The sequence below is a fragment of the Cyclopterus lumpus genome, chromosome 21, assembly GCF_009769545.1.
Source record: "Cyclopterus lumpus isolate fCycLum1 chromosome 21, fCycLum1.pri, whole genome shotgun sequence".
In the NCBI taxonomy this organism is placed as follows: Eukaryota; Metazoa; Chordata; class Actinopteri; order Perciformes; family Cyclopteridae; genus Cyclopterus; species Cyclopterus lumpus.
Window position 1 is genome coordinate 3,458,649 of NC_046986.1, and position 27,973 is coordinate 3,486,621.

The window sequence follows — 27,973 nt, forward strand, 5'->3', positions numbered from 1 at the left end:
TTTAAGTCACAACAGCATATAGAGTGATATTATAGAGGTAAAATAGCAGTAAAGCCAGGTTTTATAATGCCTTACGAAAACAACAAGGGTATGTGTGCATGGAAGTTATTAGAAAAAACATTTCTAACACATTTCCTGCTGCGGTCAGAAAACTCAGCCAAAGAACATATTATCCCAACTAAATAAAAATATATATATTTATATATATATATATATTACAAAAGCAGAAGCAGAAGCAAAGACTCCAGTCCACCTTAAAACACAGCGCTGACTGACTGTTCATGCACATTTCCTGAAAACGCCCCGTGCACGGAGCGCGCGCGCGACGCGAGAGAGAGACAGAGACAGAGAGAGGAGGAGAAAGAGAACCCAAAGGAAAAAAAAGTGACTCTGAATAATAATAATAATAATAATAATAATAATAATAATAATAATAATAAGGTTTCGTTGTTTATCCAAAGAAAGGAGGGGATGGGTTGGACCTCTGGGTGAATTCCTACCTCCCTTTTCACTTTGAAAAAACTTTATATTCGCACCGCCGTCTCGAGCTCACCCTCAACGCACCACCGGGACCCAAGGTCAGCCACCGGCAGAGGTGTCCGCCCACGGGAGCTTGGCAACGCGGCACCCGAGAGACCTCCACGCACCACCCGCGGGCGGCGCTCCTTCTCCCGACACTTAAAACATGGGAGTTTGACTCCGCCGGTTGAATTAAACGACGGACTTCAACACGACGGGCGCTCGCGAAGCGACAACCATGTTGGGAAACGCGGGGTCTTACGCCAACAAGAAGAGGAAGAAGCCCGTTCTCAAACAGTAAGACTTTTAAAAAATATATATATTTCTCTTTCGCTTACTGCGTTTTTAAAAACGGTTATTTTTCTTTTTTTTAAATTGTGTACGTAAACGCACCACGCGTATTACTTTTAAAGTTAAAGTTAATAAAAGTGCTAGCTAGTTATAACCACACACGGTTTCACCAGTTACATAATGTATAACGAAAATTAACGCTTGCTTTTCTTTAAAATAAATAAATAAAAGTGTAATAAAGTACATTAAGTCATATTCGGGAAGGTATGAAGTCCGACATATTTCCGAAAATGAGGAGAAACCTAATTAAGGTGGACCGTATCTTCGTGTAAACTTTAATCATTACATTGATTATATATTCATAAATATACAGTAAAAGTACATAATAATAACGTCTAAAAGCCGTTAAAGTGTAGCCTTGTGTTTTTTGTGTTGATTATGATCTTTTTTGGGGGGGGGGTTTGCTTCTCGACTCTCGCGGACCACCTTAAGAATGCGTCTAGCTCTGGATCTGGCATGGATATCTTTGCCCTCGCGCATTAATCACAATCAAGTTGGAGACTCCGCCGCTTGCTCTCACGCGATGGGGGGGGGGGGGCTCGCGGGATCCGAGTATGTTATTGTAATCTGATACGGCCTCGCGTGTGTGCGCGTGTGCGCGTGTGCGTGTGCTGCCTGTTTTTCTCCTTTTAAAAAAAAAAAAAAAAAAAAAATGTTTTTAACCCTTTCGGTTCTCACCTTTTTTAAAACAAAAAAACCCGAACAAGTTTATTTTATATAGCAAATCGTGACAGAAAACTTAAGTGTATTACTTTAAAAGTACAAGTACAGCTATAGAAAAGTATTGCATAACCAATAAAAGTGTTTTTAATTCGTACAACATAATCAAATGTACTGAAATATAAAGTTAAAGCTCTGTTCAGGGTTTGATTATTGATGCTTTATTGATGCAACGTCAATAACAACAACAACAACAGCGGCTATAACTATGTTATTGTTGGAGCTTACCCAGGTGTATGGACTACTACATTACAGTATTTAGTATAACACTTTTTTTAATGCGTTATGTGTATATTTTAAACAAATTACACTACTTTGTGGTGTATTGTACCAATACATCTGATGAAAATCTACCCAACGAAAAGGCCCCTCTGTCATCTCTCATAATAAAAGGGATTAACAATAGACAACAAACTAAATCCAAGTAAAGCTTTGTTTACATAAGTGATATTTGTAAAAATGTATGTTTTTAAAAAACGTAATAACGACGGACTTCAACACAACGTTTTTTGTTTCGTTTTTTTTGAGTGGGGGGAGGTGGGATTTATTTACATTTTTGTATTAAGTCTTCTGGTGACGCAACGTGCCAAACAAAGACATGGAAGACGTACAGACGATAACATAAAGCGGCTCCGATGACGTAATGAAATGATCAGAGTGCAGATGTCCGATCAGAATTGATTGCATTGTCCAAACGGAGTGCAGTGTGTGTGTGTGTGTGTGTGTGTCTGTGTGTGTGTGTGTCTGTGTGTGTGTGTGTGTGTGTGTGAGAGAGATTCGACTTGGCTGCTCCCAGACGTAAAAACAATCCCCAAAATATTGTTTTTAAAAAAACGGTGGGGCCGTGTGCAGATGTCTGTGTTTATCTGACGACGTGGGGACCTGTGCAGCAGGGACTGAGGTTTCCTAGACGGCCAGCTGGGCTCGGCAGCACAAAGGCACCATTGAGGAGCCCGGCTGTATAAAAAAGCTGTGGTCACTACACAGGGGCATTCCACGGCAGATCTGCCCCTGCTCTCTTTTTATTACCGTTCCGCCCTCTGCGTACGTCTGCTTTTGCCAGGCATCCTGTTGCATTATTAAATAAATGTATTCTACCCGACGACCAGAGGGGAAAAACTTTAAAATCTTCCACTCCTGTAAAACAGGCGGCCATTTTAAGCAACATTGTGTTCTCACCGGGGGAGGGGTCACGTGATCGATTTTCCGAAATGTGAAAAATGCAAACTCACGAGTTCCAAACTGGTGACCATCACGTCGTCACGGCAACCCGCGCACGTCTACCTGAGCCCGGGGGCGGGGGTTAGTTTGTTGCATTGCTCCTGCAACATCGTCCTTATCGTCTCAGAGGAGTTAAAAGTTAAAGATCTGATGCCTCTTTTTTTTTTTCTGGTCACCCGGTTCACTCGTTTGAACTCTTCAACCCTTCAGAGGCAAACCGCCTCATTTGTGTCGCCACTGCCTGGAAGCAGAAGCCTGTTGCGCACACAAGTAAACGCTGCAATATTGACATATTATTGCAACAATATATATATATATATATATATATATATATACATATATGTATGTGTATATTTTGGGATGCACATTGGCCTTTTTTGCTGTAAGGCCAAGAATTGGTTGCCAATATCTCAAGTTGGTGGCCACCTGCAATCTGCTTTGTCTTCCTCTCAGCCCTGTGCAGCTTTTGTTTTCCAACTGTTGCAGCACTCCGACAAGTTGTTGTGGGAATATGAGTTAATTATAGTGTACAGAGCTCATTAAAGCCCCCCCCCCCCTCCAACACACAGACACACAGTCGTAATGTGTACTTAACACAGAGTGGATTATTATAAATGAAATGCATTTACTTTAGCAAACAATGGCATCCTTAATAAGATCCGATAATGTGCTTTTGGCAGTGCAAATGCGCTTTGCACAGTAATCTAACACACACACACACTCACATACTGGCAGACATGCTGATAAGAGGTTTGGCTCAACACCAAAACACTCCCGGTGATCAGCAACAAAGTTGGCCTTTGTTCTTTGCTCTTTGTTTCGTCTTCACAAACACCGGTTACATACTTCTGGTTTTTATTTTTCTTCTTCGTTTTTTTCTCCCATCAACGCGCTTACCAAATTTCTCGGCTCGTGACCGAGCTTGGATTCGAACCCGCGTGCAATAGAATAATACTGTGTGTGTGTGTGTGTGTGTGTGTGTGTGTGTGTGTGAGCGTCGGGGAATAGGAACGCTCGAGAGCGGCTGCCAAACGTAATCTAAACAACGGCCTCATGCCGGGAACGGGTTCTCATTTTTTCCCAGCAACATCCCTAAAAAGTATTTTTTTTTAAAAACACTTTGCATGCGTGACAATAAGGAGCACGCCTCCCTCCCCAAAAATATAACCGGCTCCTTCCCAGAGTGCTTTTCAGGCCCCGCCCGCCCCCCCTCCAAAAAAAATAAATAAAAACGTTTTGGTGCAAGCGTTACCCTCAGACAGTGTTTTCAACAGAGGACGGTAGTTGTGAAACTTCTATAGAAACTTCTGCATCCAATGTTCTCCGCCGTGCGTCCACATTGCAACACAAACACACATTCGGAGCTGAACACACAACTTTATCGAGTCGCACGACGGCCGACGCACCGGACGCAGTGAAGTTAGCGATGTGGTGGTGGTCCTCAATTGTGTGTGTGTGTGTGTGTGTGCCGCTTAAACTGGACATAGCACTTCTTCTTGGAGGGAATTTTTGTACTTTTTTTCCCTTCTTACTAACAGAAAAGCAAAAGTTTGTATTGATTGCAGGATATTGTGGAATATAACTGCTTCTTTTTCTTTTGCGAGTCATTTTTTTTTTGGGGGGGTTTCCACGTCTCTCTTGCAGGCCAAGACCTTATTGTAAACTATCCTACCAGCAGCCTGAAACGTGCACAGAAAGCAACAAAGAACGCTCTTCCTGCTCTCGAGCCGCTGAGTCATCCCCCTCTGGATCGAGGAAGACGGGCAAAATGAGTGTCGGTGACATGGCGGCGGCGGCGGCGGCGGCGGCGGGTGTGAGGGGGTGGTGGGGTGGGTGGGGGGGGGAGTGCGCTGCCTCGAGGTGACCGGGTTCAGACCGCTCCTCTTTTGAAGGGAAACTAAACAAGATGAGATGAGGTGAAGTGTCGACTCCCCCCCCACACACACACAATGGATGTCTTGATGTCTGCTGGTTCATCCACAGCAAATCAAGGTGGAGGGAAGAGGGGGGGGGGGATACAAAAATTGGTTCTGAATGCTGGCTTTTGTCTCTCCGCCGAGGCATTTCTCAAGAGTGAGATCAGCCCCCAGCTTCGAGGGAAAAAGGTAGAAGCTCAGGTCTTGAAGCCAGCAATCAAGTCCGGGCTGCGTTCCCCCATCGCGGACGAGAGGAGGACGATTCGTAGCCCGTCGTTAACCCGACATTTCGGTAAAAAGAAATTTATATGACGAATTCTCGTGGGTTTATTCACACGCTTGCAGGAATGGGAGTGTGGGGGGGTGTTGTTGACGCTTAAGAGGCCGGAACCAACTGTTTTTTAATGGGATTTGATTGGGCCGATTGGTTCCCGTTAGATAGATCGACACAAGGGAAGCTAATGAGGACATCTGACTGAGCGTCACGTCTTTTAAAGAGCTCCTCATGAAGCCTCGGTTGTTGGGTTCGAGTGCAAACGGCCGCGTGGTAGTTCTGTTTATACCCTGGAGGGGGGCGAGGGGTCAGGGGTGGTCAGGTTGCAAACCAATTTGACGCATTTCTTTTGTCGCAAGGATGAATATATAAGGACATGCGTTGATACGTTCACTCACTTGCACTTCTTAGTTTTACAAAGTTATAAAACCATCAATCATTAATGTAAAGAGATCTTTTAGGGCAACCAGAGAGAGGGATGCAGTGATCGGCTGTCGGCACCGTGTCCATTAAATGTGATTTAAACTGTCATTCTCACCCTCTGGATGTGAACGCCTTGTGGGCGTTTAGCCTCACCATGATAGTGACAACAACGGCGGCCAATTAGCGACAATTAACCTTGATAATGCCTCGTATTACAGAGAAGCCATTGTGGCCCTCGTCGGGATTGGTTGGTTAAACACGGTTAAAGTAAACAAACGGATTGTCTCGCGCTCGTTTGGTTTAATTGACCTCGTTAGCTCCTCCCTCCTCCTGCTAAACGCCACCGCTCTCTGCAGAGATGTCGAGCTTTCCCTCCCCATGTGAGGAAGTGAGCATTTCGACATTCAACCGCTGAACCAAGTCACCAAATAAACGCATAAAAGAAGTTTAAAATTATACGGATTCTGACTAATAAGTCCTAAAGGTGAGTTGCTACCCATCAGACAGTCCCTCTATCTTTACCCTCTTCTCCAGCTCTCATATCCGTAAGTGTTTTCTCCTCAGCGGGTGGGGGGGTGGAGGAGGAACGGTGTCCCCCATTGCACTCGGTTCCCCTCCCCGGTGCAGCATGTGGGTCTGATTAGTGAGTAATGGCGTGCATCTCCTCGCGAGCGTTGGGTGGTCCTGAAGCGGAGTGAATAAAGCTGCTGTCGTGGTAAAAACAATTAGAAGATGTATGTTATCAATGGGAGGAAGATCGTGTCCTGGGAACCAAAACACCGAACCCACCAAACCCACCGAACCCACCAAACCCACCAAACCCACCGAACCCACCGAACCCACCAAACCCACCAAACCCACCAAACCCACCGAACCCACTAAACCCACCAAACCCACCGAACCCACCGAACCCACCAAACCCACCGAACCCTCCAAACCCACCAAACCCTCCAAACCCACTGAACCCACTAAACCCACCAAACCCACCAAACCCACCAAACCCACCAAACCCACTGAACCCACCAAACCCTCCAAACCCTCCAAACCCACCGAACCCACTAAACCCACCAAACCCTCCAAACCCACTGAACCCACTAAACCCACCAAACCCACCAAACCCACCAAACCCACCGAACCCACCAAACCCACCAAACCCACTAAACCCACTGAACCCACCAAACCCTCCAAACCCTCCAAACCCACCGAACCCACTAAACCCACCGAACCCACTAAACCCACCGAACCCACCAAACCCTCCAAACCCACTGAACCCACTAAACCCACCAAACCCACCAAACCCACCAAACCCACTAAACCCACTGAACCCACCAAACCCTCCAAACCCTCCAAACCCACCGAACCCACCGAACCCACCGAACCCACCGAACCCTCCAAACCCACTAAACCCACCGAACCCACCAAACCCTCCAAACCCGCTGAACCCACTAAACCCACCAAACCCACTGAACCCACTGAACCCACCGAACCCACTAAACCCACTAAACCCACCAAACCCACTAAACCCACCAAACCCACTGAACCCACTGAACCCTCCAAACCCACTGAACCCACTGAACCCACTAAACCCATTAAACCCACCAAACCCACCAAACCCACTAAACCCACCGAACCCACCAAACCCACTGAACCCACTGAACCCACCAAACCCACTGAACCCACCAAACCCACTGAACCCACTGAACCCACCAAACCCACCAAACCCACCGAACCCACCAAACCCTCCAAACTCACCGAACCCTCCAAACCCACTGAACCCACTGAACCCACCAAACCCACCGAACCCACCAAACCCACCAAACCCACCAAACCCACCAAACCCACCGAACCCACTAAACCCACCAAACCCACCGAACCCACCAAACCCACCGAACCCACCAAACCCACCGAACCCACCAAACCCACCAAACCCACCAAACCCACCAAACCCACTAAACCCACCAAACCCACCAAACTCACCAAACCCACTGAACCCACTAAACCCTCCAAACTCACCAAACCCTCCAAATCCTCCAAAACCTTTCAAACCCACACCGTGTCGCTCTCATGTTTGAGAAAATGTTTGTATGCGATTGATTTTTAAGTTTAAGTTACTCAGATTTGTTCTTAAATAGGCAAAGTTCACTTTTTTCTCTTTTCTCTAGCTGGTATTTTGTATTTCTTTTTTTTTCCTTGCAATTCATAGATTTAGTTTGTCATGAGTACTTTATCATATTTTTTTTGTCGGCAGATCTCAGACGGGGGCTCTCCGCCCTGTACTTGCTGCTCGGTGGTGCATTCAGGGACCCCTTTTAATAGGGATTGTGCAACCACAGCTCCGATGAGCGTTCCTCGTCACACTCATCACGTCCCGTTGTGTCATCTGAAGTGTTTATTAGTCACAACTGTGTTTTTACAGCCAGTTCAAAGCCGTCTGCTCAGAGGGTTGAAATGTCTGATTCGGCATGTGTGTCACGGGCAGGTGGCCATGCTCCGGCAGATCCGGTTCTGAGGCGTTCTCATTCGGCGCTTCGATACCCAACGTTGTTTTTGTTTTGTTTGTCTCAGGAAGAAGGCCTCCGAAGCCAATGAAGTCGTCAAGTCGAACCCCTCGAAGCGCCACCGGGATCGGCTGAACGGCGAGCTGGAGCGGCTGACCGACCTGCTGCCCTTCTTCGGGGAGGTCCGCTCCCGTCTGGACAAACTGTCGGTGCTCCGCCTCAGCGTGGGTTACCTGAGGGTCAAGAGCTACTTCAAAGGTGAGGAAGGTTGTTTGTTTTTTTTCTTCTTCCAGAGAGCCCGAACGCCGTCGAGCCGAAGGCAGGAATGCGAGGCATTCAGGAATCTGGTTTTAGGAAACGACGCATCCTCGATACTCGTAACCTCGCTCCACCCTCTCGCTCTCTCTCTCTCTCCGCGAGCGACGCTTACAATAGTCCGTTTCTTTTGTTTGCCATCGAGTCCACGGCGTACGCTCATTAAACTTTTCAGGCTCTCAATGATGACTCAATTATAAGTGAGTCAGGCATATAATATTTCCAGCACTCCGCAGATGGATTCAACAACAGACTTGCTGGCAGACGGGCTCCTGAGTAAGTTGCCCGGTTGCCTCGAGGCTCCTCCGATGTTGGAATATATCTGTGTCTCGTCTCGGTGGCTTTTCTTTTTCTTTTTTCTGGGAACATTCTCTGCGCTATCTCGTAGTTGGATCTGGGATTTAGTGTCGAGCTGTTTTCCGGCCGCCATCGCCCCCTGGACCCCCCCCCCCACAGGGTTCTGACACCGATAGACTGAAACTCATATCCTGGTTGCACGGATTGTAGCTGCTGCAGTTCCGATGCTACGTTGTTATTTTCAAGTGATACCTTTTTAAAAGGTACCGTGATATTATTGACGTACATTTTCCTCTTTTTTTCTTTTCATAAACCTGATCTCATTTTGGTGCAGCGGTCGTCTTTCGTGCAGCCCGTTATTTACCTGCTGACGTCGCACGCAGCGAAAGTTTTAAAGCCTAAGCGGCCCAAAGCGCATTTAAAGCTAAAGCGTTCGCCGCCGTCCGACCGCACGCTGCAATTAGCCGAGAATGAACATCCAGTGTGAGCGGCGGTGGGAGGAGTCGGGACATTCCTGCGCCGCGCGTTCTCACAACCACTCGCATACTTTTTTTTTTTTTTTTTCCTCTGCTGCGCGAGGCCGGATGGGCTGAAAAGGCTGTCGGCAGTTGCGATCGCAGTTTCCATATAAACGCCGCTCGAGTGCATTCACAACTTGGCCTTTCTGACCCGTGACAAGCCCCTCCCTCTCCCCACACACAGCTCTGATCACCTGCTTTAAGTCGGGTCCCTTTTTAACTTAACGTGCAGCTGTCGTGAGCCAGTGACACATCACTCAAACACAGTTGCAGCGTGTGTTTAATCAGCATTTAAATAAATGTTTTTTCATGCATGCAAAGCTAAGCTCAATGTGTGTTTTCCCTTCGACTGCATTAATAAATGGACGGACGGCACATGTGGCGTATCGGTGGAGTCGCTGTCCAACTCCTTTCAAACACCTGGGGCCAGATGTTTAGATTTTGTGTTGATGACCGAAGGAACTTTCGCGTGCACCTCGTGCACCTCGTGCACCTCGTGCACCTCGTGCACATCCCAGAACATGCAAACACATGGTTTTTTTTCCTTCACTGTGCCAGGCTGTAAAAAAAAGTGGGAAAAAAATAGAGATGAGAGATTTAGACGTGACTAATAATACACACCGCCGATCTATTCAGATGATGCAAGTGTGAAAGAGAAAAAACTAAATGCAGACGTTGGGCACGCTCGGTGCATTCTTCTGGTTTCATGCATCGAGGGGGGGGGGCCTGTTGTTGTGTTAAAGAGGGAAAGTTCGACAGCTTTTGCAGCACGCTTCCTTCCTCGTTTTAAACCACCGCCACCATTTTTTCTCCTACCGTCTTCATTTTCAAAGGTCAACCGAAAACAGGCCTTTCCCCCCTCTGGACTCTGATGGTTTTCTTATTCCTGCGACTTCCTGCAGTGCGTTTGTTTGTTTGTGCCTCGGCTCGACTCCCTCGCTTTGCCGAGAAGACGGTCTGTGCCCTGTAGCGCCGGTTAGGGGGGGAGGAATCAGAATCACATGTCACATCAAACAGCCCATGTGCAGCCCATCGCCCCCATAAATGCTGCTGCTCTTTCGCCGTAGACCTGCGCTCGCTGTGTGTACCGCCTCGCGAGGTTAGCGGGTAATAAAAACATAAACAGCGTTAGTAACTAATCTGAAGTCGCTTTACAGGATAGGTCGGTCGACGTCGCCTTTCAGCGCTAATCGTCACAACCCTCGGCTTTTCAAGACTTTCATTGTTCTCCGAGTGGAGACACACGAGAGCGAATAGCTGTTAGCTGGAAGAACAGGAAGTGAGTCGCGGCACGAGAGAAAACGACGAGTGCGAAGCGTGTCATTAAACGTAACATCTTCGGTATGTTTACACTCCCCCGTGTGAAAGTCTAAACGGGAAGTCGCCTCGCTGACTGCGCAAGTCTGATTTTTAAAAAGCTTTCGAGAGGACGTGGAACGCCGGCGTTGCGAAGCCGTCGCCCCGTTTCACCCCCCCCCCCCGAAGTGAGAAAAAGACGGGACACGTGTGACTTGTTTACTCTCTTTTGTAAAAGAAAATTTAACAATTAAGTGGCTGGATGTAAAAGTTTCTGTATTAATAAATTCAGTACTAGGAATTACAATTTTTATGTATTTTAATGCAGCAACAAAATGGTCAAAAGTTCAATAGTAGAATTTTATTGAAAGGAGAGGCCGAACAAAGCCCCGCCCCCCTTTTTTTTACGGTGGGTCCCGTGGGGACACTGCAAAGGGGGGAGGGACTTCGAAAATAAAAGAACAAGAGAAAGAAAAACTTACCTCCATAATTGTGCATAATTCTATGTCTTTGCAGTAAATTACACCGAGCTGAGCTGCAGACTGGAGCCTCTGCTAACAATCACAGATTAACCCGCGATGGTCAAACACGTTCATGCAGACAGCCTGTCTGTCTGTCTGTCTGTCTGTGTGTGTGTGTCTGTATGTGTGTGTGTGTGTGTGTGTGTGTCTGTGTGTGTGTGTGTGTGTGTGTGAGTTGAGCAGCGCCCGGTGGAAGCCACACAGATAGAAAGGCGTCGTTCATTATTGGGGTTGCAGCATCGCGTCAGTCACACGTCCTCAAACGGCTCCGGTGGCGTCTTCGGGGGGGAATCGGGTTACCGGGCCCCGTTCACTCCGACCGCGGCGGCGTCCATTTCTCAGACACTCGATCCGCGCTTTTGTTATGCGAGACTATTGTGACTTTGTGGCAGCTCCTCGAGTGACGTCATATTAACACGGATGGTCACTTGATATTCATCTTGTGTAAAAAAAAAAGAAGAAGAAGAATCCTCTTTTTGTTTTACAGGCGGTGTGGGAGCAGAAATTATTAGCGAGCATATTAGACTCATTGTTACTTAATTCAAACCAGTTTTAAATGAATCCAAAGAGTGAAATGAGGCGGTGAGTGGTGGAAGATCCAATCTGCTGGTTGGGCGTTATGATTGTTATCTAACACACATGCTCATTACGGTGCAGCTCACCGCACGTTTATCAGCGCTTCCCTTTTATGCTGAAACTAGACCCAGAAGTCAGACTGAAGACATCTAATATATATATACATATATATATATATGTATATATACATATACATATATTTCTGCAAAGCAGAACCAAACCAAAGTAAACGCGGTCGTAACCAGAAACACGTGCACAGATCTGTTGGTGCACCCCCAAAGATACCATTATAACACACGATAGCGTTATTATTTACTTATTTTCAGCTTGAACCCGTCGTCATGTGTCGTTAGCCGCTAGCCGCTAGCAGGACCGTGCCCTGCCCACCGGCTGCTAACCGCTAACTAGCTCTAAAATAGGGTGCACAAGCGCGTTTTAGCCGCAGGTGTGCAGCACCGGTTTTGCACATGCTCGGTAGCGATCAGGCAGGACGTACGGACCATGCAGCGAGGGACACGTTGTTGTTGTTGTTGTTGTTGTTGTTGTTGTTGTGTAATAGGGAGGTTGCGTGTTATCGGATCGAAGTCGCCGATTCAGAATTTGGAAGGACGTATCGGAGGGATTTCCCGACTGGTATCGCTAAAGGAACGACTCTTATTAAAGCAGCATGTTCTAGTCGTGGAAGCACGTTCTAGTAGGAACCCGAAAAAATGCAAACGTTCCCTTCGCGCTCCAGAACTCTTTCGGTTGCCTCTCCCAGACCAAAAAAAACCCCGAGCCTGGGATGGGTGTTCAGGCGGGGACACGCCTGGAAGTTAAGATAATGATCTCCATAAATCGTTAGGTGAAAAAAAAAAAAAAAAAGAACAAACGTAAGCAATTTCAGGGGATGTGGAGTAAGATTTTAAAGACCTGATAATGAAGCAAGCTATTAATGTCTGCCTTTAAATGGCAGACTCCTTTTTTCTTTTTTCTTTTTTTTAAGGCAAACCGGACTGTTCGGCCTTGTCGAGTGACTCTATAACGAGGCGGCGCCGGATATTTTTTCTTTTTTTTTAAAAGGCTTGCGGCTCGCTGCTGAAAAATGCCGGATTCTCTCTCTCTCTCTCTCTCTCTCTCTCTCTCTCTCTCTCTCTCTCCCCGAGTTGCATTGAAAACATCCAGGGGGCCTGTTCGCAATCACGGTTGCTGCGGTAACCCCCGTGTCGTGTACTGTAGTTCCATGTAATTTGGGGATATCGGAACCGAGAGCAACAGAAGGAATAGGAATGAAAAAAAATGTTGAAAATAAAAAGGTGTGCACGGACACCTTTTAGGTTTGCAGCTCGCAGGAGAAGAACGTGGTTTCGTTAATTAAATTGATTAAGACTCGACTCTTTAACTCGACTCGCCGGTTGGCTCTCGGTTCCCGACTCGCCTTTCAGTATATCGTGAGAATGCAAAGCAACCGCCGGGAGACAGATTTAATCATGTCCCCCCCCCTCTCCACCATCCCCCCACACATTTCCATTCTCTGGGAGGTTTGTTCTCCGTCTCTCCAGCTTTTTAAAAAACCACAGCGCTGCGTCTCAAAACTACTTCCCCCCCCCTCCTACTTCTTCTTTTTCTTTCTTCCCCTGGTTTTCTTCTGTGACATTTAGAGTCTTCCAGAAAATGTTGGTGTTTGTTTGAATCAGCTGTCTGCTGCAGTTCCGATGGGGGGGGGGGGGGGTTTAAGAGAGGCAGAAGATGCATTATCTCATTTATTTAAGGCCCTTGGTTGCAATCAGGGTATAAATATGTTTAACCAGGCGTGTAAATTAGCTTCTTTTTTTTTTAAAGTGTTGTTTATTGCCCGAGAACTCTGCTTTCCGCCGGCTAAACTTTGGTAAAGTTGGTGTTTTCTACCTCTGAGCTGCTGATTTAATTGCCCCCCCCCCCCCGCCCCCCCCCCCCCCTCCTCCCTCTGGGCGCTCTGGCGCTGATAAGCATCACTTCAGCGATGTGATATATTTGAGGCGCGCCTATCGCAGAGGCCGGAGGTTTGCTTTTCTTTTCTCGTCCTAAAAACCGACGGCGTTACTTTTCTCAAGCCGATAACAAGAGGCCCGGACTGCCCCGAAATAGCTGTGTGTGTGTGTGTGTGTGTGTGTGTGTGTGTGTGTATTTAAAATAGAGTCCGCCACCAGTAAAACACATTGTGTCCTGAATAGTGTATAATTAAGTGGATGTTTTTTTTTTATCGTGGACTCGAGGCGGTTTTTTGGGTTCCCCGTTCAAAAAGGGCCAATGTTGTAGGAATAGACCTCCTCCTCCGAACCTCTAGGGGGCAGCATTTCACTTACTGCGTACCACACCATCTAAATTAACATAACTCTTCTAAAAATAATAATTTAAATTAAAAAGAAACGCGATAAACTAGTGGGGGGAAAAAACAAGCCGTTTTCTCATTTCTGCCACTTGTTTAAATTCATTCCAACAAACAAACAATCTTCGTCTTCTTCTTCTTCTTCCTCCTCTCACAGTGACTCTCTATCGCCTCTAGAGGCCTCACGCGGTATTACAAGACTGGTTAGCGCCGTAACCTCTTCACCTTCTGACTTATAACGACATCTCGCTGCGAGAGTAACTCTGAATGTTTTAAACTAAAAATGCTTTTTTGTTTTCATCTTTTTTTTTATTAAAAAAAACAAAATATGAAAATAATAAAAAAAAATGTCTTGTTTTTCAATCCGAAGCCGCCTCGTTTCCCCTCGTTTCCCTCGACGTGCCTCCGCGTTTCCTTCCCCTCCTGTCGTGGCTGTAAACAGGGACATTAATCAAACGGGCTAATGGGAGGTCGAAAACACCGGACCCCCCCCTCCCCCCGGCTCATTGGCCGCGCCGCGAGGGCCCCGCCCTCTTCCTGCTCAATCCGCGTGAGAACAGCGATCTCTGTTCAGGATCTGCTGCTGGAACTAAAATGTTTTCAAAATCAAGATAATATTTCCCCCCCGACGCTTCGTACTCTCTCTCAGAACCACGTCCAACCCGTGACGTCGTCGTCTCCCCCTTTTTTTTTCTTCTCTCTCTCTCTCCTTTTAGTTCAACATATGGAGTTTTTTTTTTTTTTAAGCCAGTTGCATGAAAGGACGATCCAAGCCCCGCCTCCCTCCCTGAGTGACAGGTGGGGGGGGGGGGGGGGGGGGGGGGGGGGGGGGGGGATGTTTGGCCTGCAGTGAAATCCTGCATCAAAGGCGGCGGGGGGGCACTTTAACCAACCCAGTAATAGCTCGCTCTCTCAAACAGGAAGCTGCCCCCCCCCCCCCTCTCTCTCTTTGGTGTCAGGTGACACAAAAATGTATTGGAAAGAAAAAAGAAGAAAAAAGCTTTTGAGGGCCGTTTCAGCCTGAAGCCGTACGTTTGGGAGTTTCGCAATGTTTGGTTATCGGATATCAAAGAGACTGAGATTTAGGGGTTAGTTTGCTTCCATGACAAGGAAAACGTTCACACAGCATTCAGAGACTCATTTATACACATTTATTAATAAAAACTATATATTATGAAGCTTCATGCAGAGGGGTTTGTTCACACAGCATTCAGAGACTCATTTATCCACATTTATTAATAAAAACTATATATTATGAAGCTTTATGCAGAGGGGTTAGTTCACACAGCATTCAGAGACTCATTTATACACATTTATTAATAAAAACTATGTATTATGAAGCTTTATGCAGAGGGGTTTGTTCACACAGCATCCAGAGACTCATTTATACACATTTATTAATAAAAACTATATATTATGAAGCTTCATGCAGAGGGGTTAGTTCACACAGCATTCAGAGCCTCATTTATATACATTTATTAATAAAAACTATATATTATGAAGCTTTATGCAGAGGGGTTTGTTCACACAGCATTCAGAGACTCATTTATACACATTTATTAATAAAAACTATGTATTATGAAGCTTTATGCAGAGGGGTTTGTTCACACAGCATTCAGAGACTCATTTATACACATTTATTAATAAAAACTATGTATTATGAAGCTTTATGCAGAGGGGTTAGTTCACACAGCATTCAGAGACTCATTTATACACATTTATTAATAAAAACTATGTATTATGAAGCTTTATGCAGAGGGGTTTGTTCACACAGCATTCAGAGACTCATTTATACACATTTATTAATAAAAACTATATATTATGAAGCTTCATGCAGAGGGGTTTGTTCACACAGCATTCAGAGACTCATTTATCCACATTTATTAATAAAAACTATATATTATGAAGCTTTATGCAGAGGGGTTAGTTCACACAGCATTCAGAGACTCATTTATACACATTTATTAATAAAAACTATGTATTATGAAGCTTTATGCAGAGGGGTTAGTTCACACAGCATTCAGAGACTCATTTATACACATTTATTAATAAAAACTATGTATTATGAAGCTTTATGCAGAGGGGTTTGTTCACACAGCATTCAGAGACTCATTTATACACATTTATTAATAAAAACTATATATTATGAAGCTTTCTGCAGAGGGGTTTGTTCACACAGCATTCAGAGACTCATTTATACACATTTATTAATAAAAACTATATATTATGAAGCTTTATGCAGAGGGGTTTGTTCACACAGCATTCAGAGACTCATTTATACACATTTATTAATAAAAACTATATATTATGAAGCTTTATGCAGAGGGGTTTGTTCACACAGCATTCAGAGACTCATTTATACACATTTATTAATAAAAACTATATATTATGAAGCTTCATGCAGAGGGGTTTGTTCACACAGCATTCAGAGACTCATTTTACACAAAGAGAGCAACAACATTCCCTCTTGTGATACGTCAATAAAATTAAATGTTCTGGAAATGTACGAAAACACATATTTTTTTTACACGATGTTGGGTAATTTACGTACTCGAGTATAAAGTTGCATGCGAGTCATGAACGTGCGTCGAGAACATGAACAACCACCGGGGAGATTAACTAGAATAAAAGCAAACATGGAGGCCGTTGAACTCGCGCTGTCATTGAACGGAAGGAAAACAACTTGGACTTGGAACTGGCGTGTGTGTGTGTGTGTGTGTGTGTGTTTGTGTGTGTGTGTTTCTATGATTTCTGCACATGCACAACTCTCATCCCATGCCGGCGGTGGTTGTATGCACTGTGTGTCAGTCACTGTGTGTCAGTCACTGTGTTTCAGACACTGTGTGTGTGTGTGTCCGGCCGTGCAGGTCTGAGTATGTTTGTGCAAACGCTGTGTGAGTTCCCGCTGAAAGGTGGCGGGGGCGTTCACTTGTCCGCGGTGCGTTCAGGGACCCCCTCATCCTCCCATCACGGGAGAGGTTGCGTGACATCCTGGGACTTTCCTGTAGTGGCGGTCCAGATAAGGGAAGCGCTCTTGTCGGCTATCGCTTACACACAAACCCCCCCATCCCTCCTCCCCGGGGGCTGAGTGTGTGTGTGTGTGTGTGTGTGTGTGTGTGTGTGTGTGTGTGTGTGTGTGTGTGTGTGTGTGTGTGTGTGTGTGCGTGCGTGTGTGTGTGTGTGTGTGTGTGCGCGTGTGCAGATATGCAGGCTGCCAGATGAGAAAACCTGTCTTCTGGCACGACTCCAGAGAGTTCTTTTCTTTTCTTTTTCCTGCTTCGGCTGCTCGCTCACGGTCTTACATTCATATACGTATTAAGTTTAATTAGTTTATTTAAAGTTTGTTTAAAGTCAAAGTAACGCAGGATAATTTATTGTTGTTGTTGTTGTTTTATTCAATGGTTATTGTTATGCAAAAAAATAAACAAACAACAACAAAGGGAAAACATACCAAACATAAATAGTGATTCCACGTGGTCCGACCACACGGTCCCTTTACGGTGAACCCAGAACCGGGTCCCGGGGACACGCCCCCTCCATCCAGAACCCCCCTTCCCCCCCCCCCCCCCTGCTTCTCCTGAGTCGGCCAAAACAAGCTCCTCACTCGTCTCCTTGACAGAGGAACAAAAGCACAGGCCGAGCGCTTCCTCCTCACCTGGGTTGCTTTGTTTGGACTGGCTCGGAGGAGACGCCACTCACTTCAGGTTGTGTCTTCAGGTGAAGGGGGAGGGGCCACTCACGCTACTTCAGGTTGTGTCTTCAGGTGAAGGGGGAGGGGCCACTCACGCTACTTCAGGTTCTCACTTAGGGGTCAGGTGGTGGGCCACTTGACGGGTTTATATATATACTGTGTACATGTGGATATATGGGTTTGAGTACAGTCTCATGTGTTGCTTTGGTATATATATATATATATGAAAGCCACACATAAAATATTAATATATATTTATATAATACATTTATATATTATATATATACATATGTATTTTATAAATATATATACATATTTTAATATATACATATTTATATATATATACATTTATTATATAAATATTTTAATATGTATAGATATTTATATATATATATAAATGTATTATATAAATATTTATATATCTATATCTATCTATCTATTCATGAATTCTATAAATATGTATACATATTTATATATATATGTATTATATAAATATATATACATATTTTAATATGTATAGATATTTATATATATATATACATTTATTATATAAATATTTTAATATGTATAGATATTTATATATATATATACATTTATTATATAAATATTTTAATATGTATAGATATTTATATATATATATATATATATATAAATGTATTATATAAATATTTATATATCTATCTATTTATGAATTCTATAAATATGTATACATGTATACACACAGACTCATATTTACACTTCTGAACAAAAGATTGTTTGGTTATTTTGTTTTTAAAACACGTCCATGTTGTCTCTTCTCTCTGCAGCGACCATGAACTCCAGCAGCAGTCGGATGTTCTCCGGCGCGAACGGGCTCAACGGGCACAGCGCGGACGCCTCTGGCTTCTCCGAGGGGGACCTCCTGCTCCAGGTGAGACATAGGTCAAGGATGCAATGGTGTTAAAATACATTTAAATAAAATGGAAGAACCAACGCCCGTCTCTTTATTTCCTCCTGGTTTTGGTTACTTTTCCTGCAACAGAGGAGTTCCCCGTCCCCGAAAGAACCGGCCCATAGCTAACCGGTTTAAACCAGGGCGTCAGGTGGGGGTCAGGGGTCGCCGGGTCACATGACGTGCATTTACCCTCAACTGCCTCAGCCTGAGAGCAGCACGAGGCAGACGCACTCAAAGATCACGACAGAAAGAGGAAACACACACACACACACACAATAGGTATTAGTGTAAACACACCTTTCAAAACCACTGCGTTGAACGTCCCACGTTCCCGTTCGACAAGTGAACGTCTCGTGGCCCGGTCCGACTGCGTTCATGTGCACGTTGTGCGCAGCTGATCCAGGTCCTTCCACGCCGGAGGAGGAAGGCCCCCCCCCCCCCCCCCCCCCCCCCCCCCTTCTCCCGCACCTTGTTTACCAACGCTCACCTGTCTGTCAGCCGCGCGCGACGAGGCCGTGATTGCGCAACACAAAAGACCCTTTTGAGGAGCAGCAGCTGTTGTTTTGGGATTGTGAGCGGGCTTCAGATTTAAGATTCAGTTGTTGTTTTTTGTATTTTAGACACTGAGATTTAATCCGTACTCATTGTTGACCGATTTCATAAAATACTTTATAGAATATAGATCTGTATTTTTTTGTATTTTTTTGTATTTTTACTTAGTGGAAGCATATTCTGACCCCGTTTCCTGTAAACCTGCTCGACCCATTTCTATGAAAAACGTACGATAACAATATAAGTATCCAAAAGATTAGAATCTCCTTAATGTTTTTAATTGGGTTGGGATTTTTTTCCCCCTTAAAATGTACAAAACTATAAAAATTGACACGTCAATGAATTGAAAGTAAAAAATGAGGTGCCATAAAAACTATAAAAAATACATTTGCGCCCTTTTAAAGTGTGTGTATGCTCCTGCGATGTGTGTGAGTGTGTGTGTGTGTGTGTGTGTCAGTAACACGTGCATGTTCTGTTCCGTGCAGGCGCTGAACGGGTTTGTGATCGTGGTCACGTCGGACGGGTCGGTGTTCTACGTCTCCGCCACAGTGAAGGACTACCTGGGCTTCCATCAGGTGAGATGAAGATAAATAAACACATATTTTAATGGGGCTTTTTTAATTTAATTTATTTCTTAAAGAGAGAGGTGAACGCGCATTAGACGCCGTTTTAATCTGCCGTTGCGTTCTCTCTCCCGCGCGCCGCCAGTCGGACGTGGTCCACCAGAGCGTGTTCGAGCTCATCCACACGGACGACCGGGCCTTGTTCCAACAGCAGCTCCACTTCGCTCTCAACCCGCCGGCCGCCGCCGCGGGCGGAGAAGGTAAGGAGGACGAATAACGAGGAGCTCGGTTCTCCCATGTTTTTTTGGGGGGGTTTTGGGGGTCGGCGATGTTTTTGACCTCCGCCCGTCGTCCTCAGGCCTGCAGAGCGGCACGGTGATGTACAGCCCCGATCAGCTTCCCCCGGAGAACTCGTCCTTCCTGGAGAGGAGCTTCGTGTGTCGCTTCCGCTGCCTGCTGGACAACTCCTCCGGCTTCCTCGTGAGTACGAGCGCCTCCAGCTCCGGTGACGCGAACCCAGACATTTCACGCAGGTCTTCTGGAATATCGGGAGGCAGTTTTACAAAATACAATGAAGTATAAATTGAAAATGTAAATGCAAGTTTGATGCATTTTACAACAAGTAACCCCCACAAGTAATGTACATTATGCATTGTGGTGTATAATTATGTATGAACCTTTTAACCACGCACAAAGAACACAGATGAGGGGTCTATACACCTGACATGTCTGTGGCGTCCATCTTTTCTACCTGATCCAGGTGCCAAATGCTGTAAAAGTTGCCGGCACAGCTTCTTGTTAAAGCATAAGATCTTCCACAGATTGGAAGATTGAGGGAATGTTTCTTTCCATTCCAGCAGTGTGAGGCCCCGAGCCGGGAGAGTAGCATCTGTAGCATTGTTAGCATGTGTAGCATCTGTAGCATATGTAGCATCTTTAGTATGTGTAGGATATTTAGCATGTGTAGCATCTGTATTGGTTGAGAGAGACATGCTGTGCTAAATGAGGCTTCATGAATATAGATTGCCATAAAAAGAGCCAAAACACGGCGTAACCTCTGGTGTAACCCCCCCCCCCCCTTGAAACCAGGCTCTGAAGTTCCAGGGGCGACTGAAGTACCTCCACGGCCAGAAGGTCTCCAATGGGAGCAGCAGCAAGCCTCAGCTGGGGCTCTTCAGCATCGCCGTGCCCGTCCAGCCTCCGACCATCGTGGAGATCAGAGCCAAGATGCTCCTCTTCCAAACCAAACACAAGCTGGACTTCACGCCGATGGGCGTCGACAGCAGGTGGGAAGAAACGACCATTTTTAAAAAACAAATCGTTTCAAGACGCTCGTCCCAGTTTAACAACCTCCACGCGGTGGTCTCTTTCTCCCCCCCAGGGGGAAGATCATTCTGGGCTATTCGGAGATCGAGCTGTGCATGAAGGGCTCCGGCTACCAGTTCATCCACGCGGCCGACATGATGCACTGCGCCGACAACCACATCCGCAGTACGTCAGCGATGGTCACTTTGAATTTGGCGTTTGACGTGTGTTTTTCTCATGAGAAAGAGAGTTGTCCCCCCCCCCAAAAAAAAAAAAAAACAACAACTATGCAGAGTAAGATGTAAAGCACGTTGGCTGTTTCGCCACATTGTTTTACTTTAAATCTTGTTTTCAGTTTGAAGACAAAAGAAACATGTTGTTGATACGGGACCCAAACTGAGACCACACTTTGAATCCAGAGGACAATATCTCAATACTTCCCCCAGTATAACAAGCCATTTTGTTGTGGTTGTTCGTAGCCCCCCCCCCCCCCCCCCCCCCCCCCCCCTCCCTCCCCTAACCGCTCAGAGTCTCTGCTTGTACTCAAGAAACATCTGAAGGGGAAAGTAAAAGAAGAAATCTAAATGAACCGTTTAGATCTTTTTTTCTTCTAACGCTGTCCTCGATGTTTCTTTAGTTCTACTCCTGGCGAAGCTCGGACAATATACTTTGTCTCGGTACATGAGGAATAAACCATAACGGGCAGGTTGTCGTCATAACTACCAGGTCTGGAATCTTGTGGTGTTTTGGGTTGTCAGTGTTTTGAGGGCACAAAAGCTTAATGTGGCAAAGTATGGAAGCCCGTTGACACCGGTACAAGAAAAAAAATATTTATTTAGCTGTGATACAAAAACTTTTTACCTTTTTTTTCTTTTTTCCCCCTCATAATTATGACTTTGTATCTCATAATTATCACTTTGTATCTCATAGTTATGACTTTGTATCTCATAGTTATGACTTTGTATCTCATAGTTATGACTTTGTATCTCATAGTTATGACTTTGTATCTCACATTTATGACTTTGTATCTCATAGTTATGACTTTGTATCTCATATTTATGACTTTGTATCTCATAGTTATGACTTTGTATCTCATATTTATGACTTTGTATCTCATAGTTATGACTTTGTATCTCATAGTTATGACTTTGTATCTCATAATTATGACTTTGTATCTCATAATTATCACTTTGTATCTCATAGTTATGACTTTGTATCTCATAGTTATGACTTTGTATCTCATAGTTATGACTTTGTATCTCATAGTTATGACTTTGTATCTCACATTTATGACTTTGTATCTCATAGTTATGACTTTGTATCTCATAGTTATGACTTTGTATCTCATATTTATGACTTTGTATCTCATAGTTATGACTTTGTATCTCATATTTATGACTTTGTATCTCATAATTATGACTTTGTATCTCATAGTTATGACTTTGTATCTCATAGTTATGACTTTGTATCTCATAGTTATGACTTTGTATCTCACATTTATGACTTTGTATCTCATAGTTATGACTTTGTATCTCATAGTTATGACTTTGTATCTCATATTTATGACTTTGTATCTCATAGTTATGACTTTGTATCTCATAGTTATGACTTTGTATCTCATAGTTATGACTTTGTATCTCACATTTATGACTTTGTATCTCATAGTTATGACTTTGTATCTCATATTTATGACTTTGTATCTCATAATTATGACTTTGTATCTCATAGTTATGACTTTGTATCTCATAGTTATGACTTTGTATCTCATAGTTATGACTTTGTATCTCATAGTTATGACTTTGTATCTCATATTTATGACTTTGTATCTCATAGTTATGACTTTGTATCTCATAGTTATGACTTTGTATCTCATAGTTATGACTTTGTATCTCATATTTATGACTTTGTATCTCATAGTTATGACTTTGTATCTCATAATTATTACTTAAATGGGGATAATTTTATATTGCCAGTAAGAGATATAAAATGTTGTTGCATTAAATCCAATTATTTTAAGTCCATGAAAATAATGAATTGAAGGGTTAAGAATAATTAAAACAACTTTTCCACTTATTATGTTATGCAGACAAAGGGTTCGGTTATGAACACAATATGGATCAAAGACTTGTGGCTGTGTTTTTGTTATATTATTAATATAAATATTCTCTCGTCCTTCCATCCCAGTGATTAAAACTGGAGAGACCGGGCTGACGGTGTTCCGGCTCCTGACGAAGTCGGGCGGCTGGGTGTGGGTGAAGTCCAACGCCAAGCTGATCTACAAAGGGGGGCGGCCCGAGTTCATCATCGCGTACCAGAGAGCTTTAGTGTGAGTGTTCGAGGCTTCAGAACTCGGCAGATTGAGCCGGTTTCTAAAGTCGGGAATGTGACGTTGTGCCATTTGGTCCTTTTTTCCAGCAACGCCGAGGGCGAGGAGTACCAGCGCCAGAGGAGGCTGCAGCTTCCCTTCAGCTTCACCACGGGAGAGGGCGTCCTGTACAACACCGGCCCCGCGGTGGACGTCGCCCAGTTCCAGTTCAATAAGATGTTCAGCAACGTGGAGGACATGAAGAAGGACGTGACCCCCGGCTCCCTGCTGGACTGCTTCTTGAGCCAGGACCAGTCGGTCTACATGCAGGTGCCGGACGCCCCCTTGCCCGTGGATCAGGTGTTCATGGACAGCCAGGCGCTGGTAAGCGTGCCCGGGGACTCGTGGCAGGGGGGCGGTGACGCGGCGGCGGGCGACGTCGTCATCGTGAAAGAGGAGGCCAAGCAGTCGGTGATGGCCGTGATCGACAACCTGGAAAAGATGGCGCACGACGGCGACTTTTGCGCCGCCTTGCAGAATCTGGACGTCAGCGACGCGGAGCTGATGGAGTGGGAGAACACCCTCAAGAGGCTGGGCGAGGACGGGGAGCAGCACAGCAACGTCAAGTCCGACCTGGACAGCGTCCTCACCAACGACATCTTTGACTTCATCGACACCGTCTTGTTCAAGGAGAAGGGGGACGAGTGTCTCGAGGCCCCCAGCTGCCTCACGGCGGCCAACGACCATCGGCCGGACCCCTTCGGCCAGGTCGGGCCTGGCGAGCCCCCGTTGTTTGAGACGCCGAGCCCCGATCGCACCTACTCTCCGATGAACGGTCTCTACGCCCGCCAGCAGGAGGCGATGGTCCGCCCGGCGATCGCCGAGCCCCCTCAGATATTCACCCAGAAACTCTCCCACCTCGGCCCCCTGATCCCTCCGGCGGACCCCAACCAGCCCGCCGTTCACCAGCTGCACCTCCGGGACATCTTCAGCCCGTCGATAGAGCTCCCGGAGCTCACCGTCCCCGGCGCCTCGGCCCCTTTCCCGTCCTGCGGGCGGGCACCGAGCGGCCACATGGGCCGACCTCTGGGGATTCCCAACCAGACGCAGCCCGGCCAGCTTCTGCACTGTCCCCAGAACAGTTTTCCGGCTCCCGCGGTTGCACCAAACGGCCGCTTTCTGCAGAGCTCCGCTCGGCAACCAAACAACGTGGCTCCCGGCGCGATGGAAGTCCCGCACCCCCTGATTTCTTGCAAAGCCTTCAACGCTCTCGGCGCGCCCAATATCCCCGCTCCCTTTGCCACGCCGTGTCTTCAAGGGAGCTCCTCGTTTCAACCGCACGGCCAACAGGTTCAGCAGTGGCAGCAGAGGCCGCCTCACGCCGGCGTGGTGCAGAACGGGCACGAGCCGACGGCGGCGCGCCACAGCCAGACTCCCGGAGGGCAGACGCTCCCGAGCGCCGGCCTCTGGCCGAGCGGCGCCGCTGGACTGAACAACGGCCAGCAGGGGGGGCTGTCGTGCGGCCAGGCGGCCGCTCACAGCAGCTGCATGTTCGACCAGCACTTTTCCTCCAGCCCAGCAGGGGGCGACGTCCTGGCTCTCTCTGGCTTCTCGGACCTGAGGGGGGCCGACGCGTCCCTGGATCAGAGTCCCCCTCGGGGCTCCTGCTACTTCCAGTGGGTCCACGGTGAGTCTGTGGTGGGCACGTCCGCCATCAACCAGGAGAAGACCAGCATCAGTCCGCCGCCCAACATGCAGCACTACCTGGAACACCACCGACAGACTCAGGTAATCATTTTAAAAGAGAAATTATTATTATCACAATGTAGAGTAATTCTGATTGATGATTTAACTAATTGCTATATATATGATATATATCATATATATCAGAATATGACAAATTCAAGTTGCTGGTTTTGTTCGTGCAGACGTGCAATTTATCGCAATAAATGCGATAATGCCGTTGGAATAAAATATTATATTATATTGCTCTGTAAACAGTTACAAGACTAATTGTGTTCACCACTAATTGAATATAATAAAGACAACGGTAACAACATCTAACTCGTCCAAATTACTCCAAAACATTGGAGGCAAATGGCATTTTTTGTGTGCTGCATGAAGCACGAATCATTGAATTTAATGTATTAATTATCACAAGATTTTTAATGATACAATTTTACAACAAAAACATTTTAAAAAAAGTAAACAAATGCAAAACAAACGCAGGAATAATATTAAATATTCTATCGCTCTGTAAACAGTTCCACGACCAATCTTTTTCACCACTAATTGATTTTATTAAAATAGAGAAAAATGTTAAAGAAAGACATAAATTAGATTTAAAAAATATATAATTAAATTGAAAATATATGTTTTTAAATGTTAACGGTAACAATATAAGATCCTTCAGGGTTTGTTCATCCAAATCTCTACTTAACATTGGAGGCAAATGTCATTTTTTCTTAATTATCAACAAAAAACCAACTTCCTACATGTTTTAATGGTGCAGTCCTTTGACCTCGTGACCTCTCGACCTCTCCTCAGCAGGACGAACTCAACGGGATGTTTGCCGCCCCCTCTCGGGACGCGGCCATGTACCCGATGAAGTAGTCGGGCTGCTTCCTGCAGGAGGACACACCTCCGTATCGTTGGCCTGTATCAGCGCTCATCCACAGACTCTCATGCTTCCCCACACACACCTCCATTTTACTTCTTTTTGTTTTTATATATCAATCTGTACCGTTTATATACTCTGTCCAAGTCTGTATCGTTGGAAAAAAAAAAAAAAAAGCTGCGCTCGTCAGTTTATTTTTTTTTTAGTGAAGATGCGCGATATTAATAATGAAGTATGAAGCCGCAGGATGGAGCTTGAGCCAGCTAGGAGGGTCAAGTGAATCCAAATAGCCAAAGAAATAGGTTTTTATGAGGGAAGCCAGGTGTCGCCACGGAGACGTTCATTCATCTCCCGGTTTATAAACGCCTGAAATACGACGAGAAAGAAAAACTAGAACGTGCTGTTTTTTTTGTTTAAAAAAAAAATATATATATATATATATATATAATTATTCTAAACTTCGATGGCGACCTTTCTAAAAGATGTTGTCATCGTCTTTGTAAAAAAAAAATGCAATAAAAAAAATTTAAAACGCGAAAATAAATCACTTAAAAGTGAAAAACCTCAACGTGATGTTATTACGGATGAAAATAAATCGTTTTTTTTTTTTTTTCTCACAAAAAAAACGTAAAGAGCGTAAATGAGAACGCCGCGCAGAGATTTGTCAAGTATAAAAAAATAAAATAAAAATGTTAACGGCAACAGTAACCGTGTCCCGGAATATAAGCGGCGCGATCGTGAAACGATTTGTGGCGTTCGCTCTGCTGCCTGCTAAACTTTTGTTTTTTCCATATTTTTGGGGGGATTCGTCGCATTAATTTTTCGCTGACGTTTATTACCGTATTCTTTTTCTTTTTTAAACCCGCAAATGAGCATCGCTGCAGTTGAGTTATTTTTGTAATGCAGACCTGAACGCTTTGGGGTGCTTCTCACTATATTCGGCAACTGGAAGTCTGGTATGCAAATGAGCCAAAATAAATCCCTCCACGTGTCTCAACCCGTCTGAAACGGGGCAGACGACAGAATAATCTCCCAAATTGTTCCCCGGCGTCGAACCAAACGGTGAGTTGGAGATCTTAAAGGTCAGATGAACCGGTGGTGCCTTCAGGCGCTCTTCGGTTAAAAAAAATTCAAATGAAACGGCTGGTAAATATAGATAGCAGCGTAAAGATAATAATACATTATTATAACTTCTTATATCCCTTTTTTCCCATTTATATACACCCTTCAAAGGAGAGCACTTAAAAATAAAGCACACCCCACACAGGAGCACCCTAAAACATGTGTATATATATATATATATATATATATATATATATATATATATATATATAAACCCAAACATTAATTCATATGATAGCGTCGTGACCGTACACCGTTTCTCATGCCTTCATTCCTCGCGGGCAGCTTTAAAAAATTTAATTAAATAAAAAAAATGTGTCCTCGTAATACATGTACCTGTGCCTTCCTGTGTATTAAAATAATATTTTCGAAGGCAATCCTTGAGAGCTGCACTAATATAAGGGAAGCCGTGTCCGCGCGAGATGCAGAATGTTTACTGTAAAGTTAAAAAGAAAAAGAGTTTTTTTGTTTTTTATTATTATCCTCGAGTGCATTTCAAGACTCGGAGGAATCTCTGTAAATGTCCATTTTCCATCTCCCCCCAAAAAAAAAAAACCGTCCGTAACTATGGAAACAAGGGAAAAAGCTTAACTCGACCTATCTCGAGTTAAACGAGTCCAACGATGCATTCTGATCATATTTTACTCCGTTTCCTGTTTCTGCTCTTTTATTTTTGGTGTTTTGTTATTTCCACACTACAAAAAAAAAAAAAGAAACTGTTTGGATTATTAACCCCGAGTAAAGAAACATGGCAGCTTTATCGTATATATTTCTGCTGCATTGTGGGAAATCACTCAAGTGTTTTTTTTTGTATAACTTTTTTTCCCGTTAAAAAAAAAAAAAAAGAAAAAAAAGAAGAACTATTATTTTATTTTTTTGGAAATAGCTTTTTTAGTAAAAAATGCTTAAAAATTGTGAAATCTGAGTAACGATAATCCTAAATGTCTTAATACGGCCTCGGGATCTCAGTCCGCGGAGGCCATAAGGCAGCCTATAAATAAAAGTACACATGGCCTTTGATGTTAAACTTAAATACAGACGTGACTGTAGCCACTATGAGAAAAAACAAAAAAACAAAAAAAACAGGAGCCA

At 44.8% G+C, this 27,973-nt stretch overlaps 1 protein-coding gene across 2 annotated transcripts; it reads left to right on the plus strand.

The window, feature by feature from the left end:
• Positions 1-283: 283 nt before the first annotated feature.
• On the plus strand, positions 284-27,726 carry LOC117750913 (aryl hydrocarbon receptor-like). Of its 2 annotated transcripts, none has more exons than XM_034562355.1 (11): positions 284-816; positions 7,990-8,180; positions 18,290-18,393; positions 19,455-19,544; positions 19,678-19,792; positions 19,891-20,012; positions 20,622-20,818; positions 20,914-21,023; positions 23,022-23,163; positions 23,253-24,930; positions 25,693-27,726. In XM_034562355.1, the coding sequence occupies exons 1-11, from the start codon at positions 758-760 to the stop codon at positions 25,753-25,755; spliced, it is 2,871 nt and encodes a 956-aa protein (XP_034418246.1). In that variant the 5' UTR covers positions 284-757; the 3' UTR covers positions 25,756-27,726. The 2 variants fall into 2 exon arrangements, with proteins under 2 accessions (XP_034418246.1, XP_034418244.1); XM_034562353.1 differs by having other exon boundaries at positions 285-816; positions 25,690-27,726.
• The last annotated feature ends 247 nt before the right edge of the window (positions 27,727-27,973 follow it).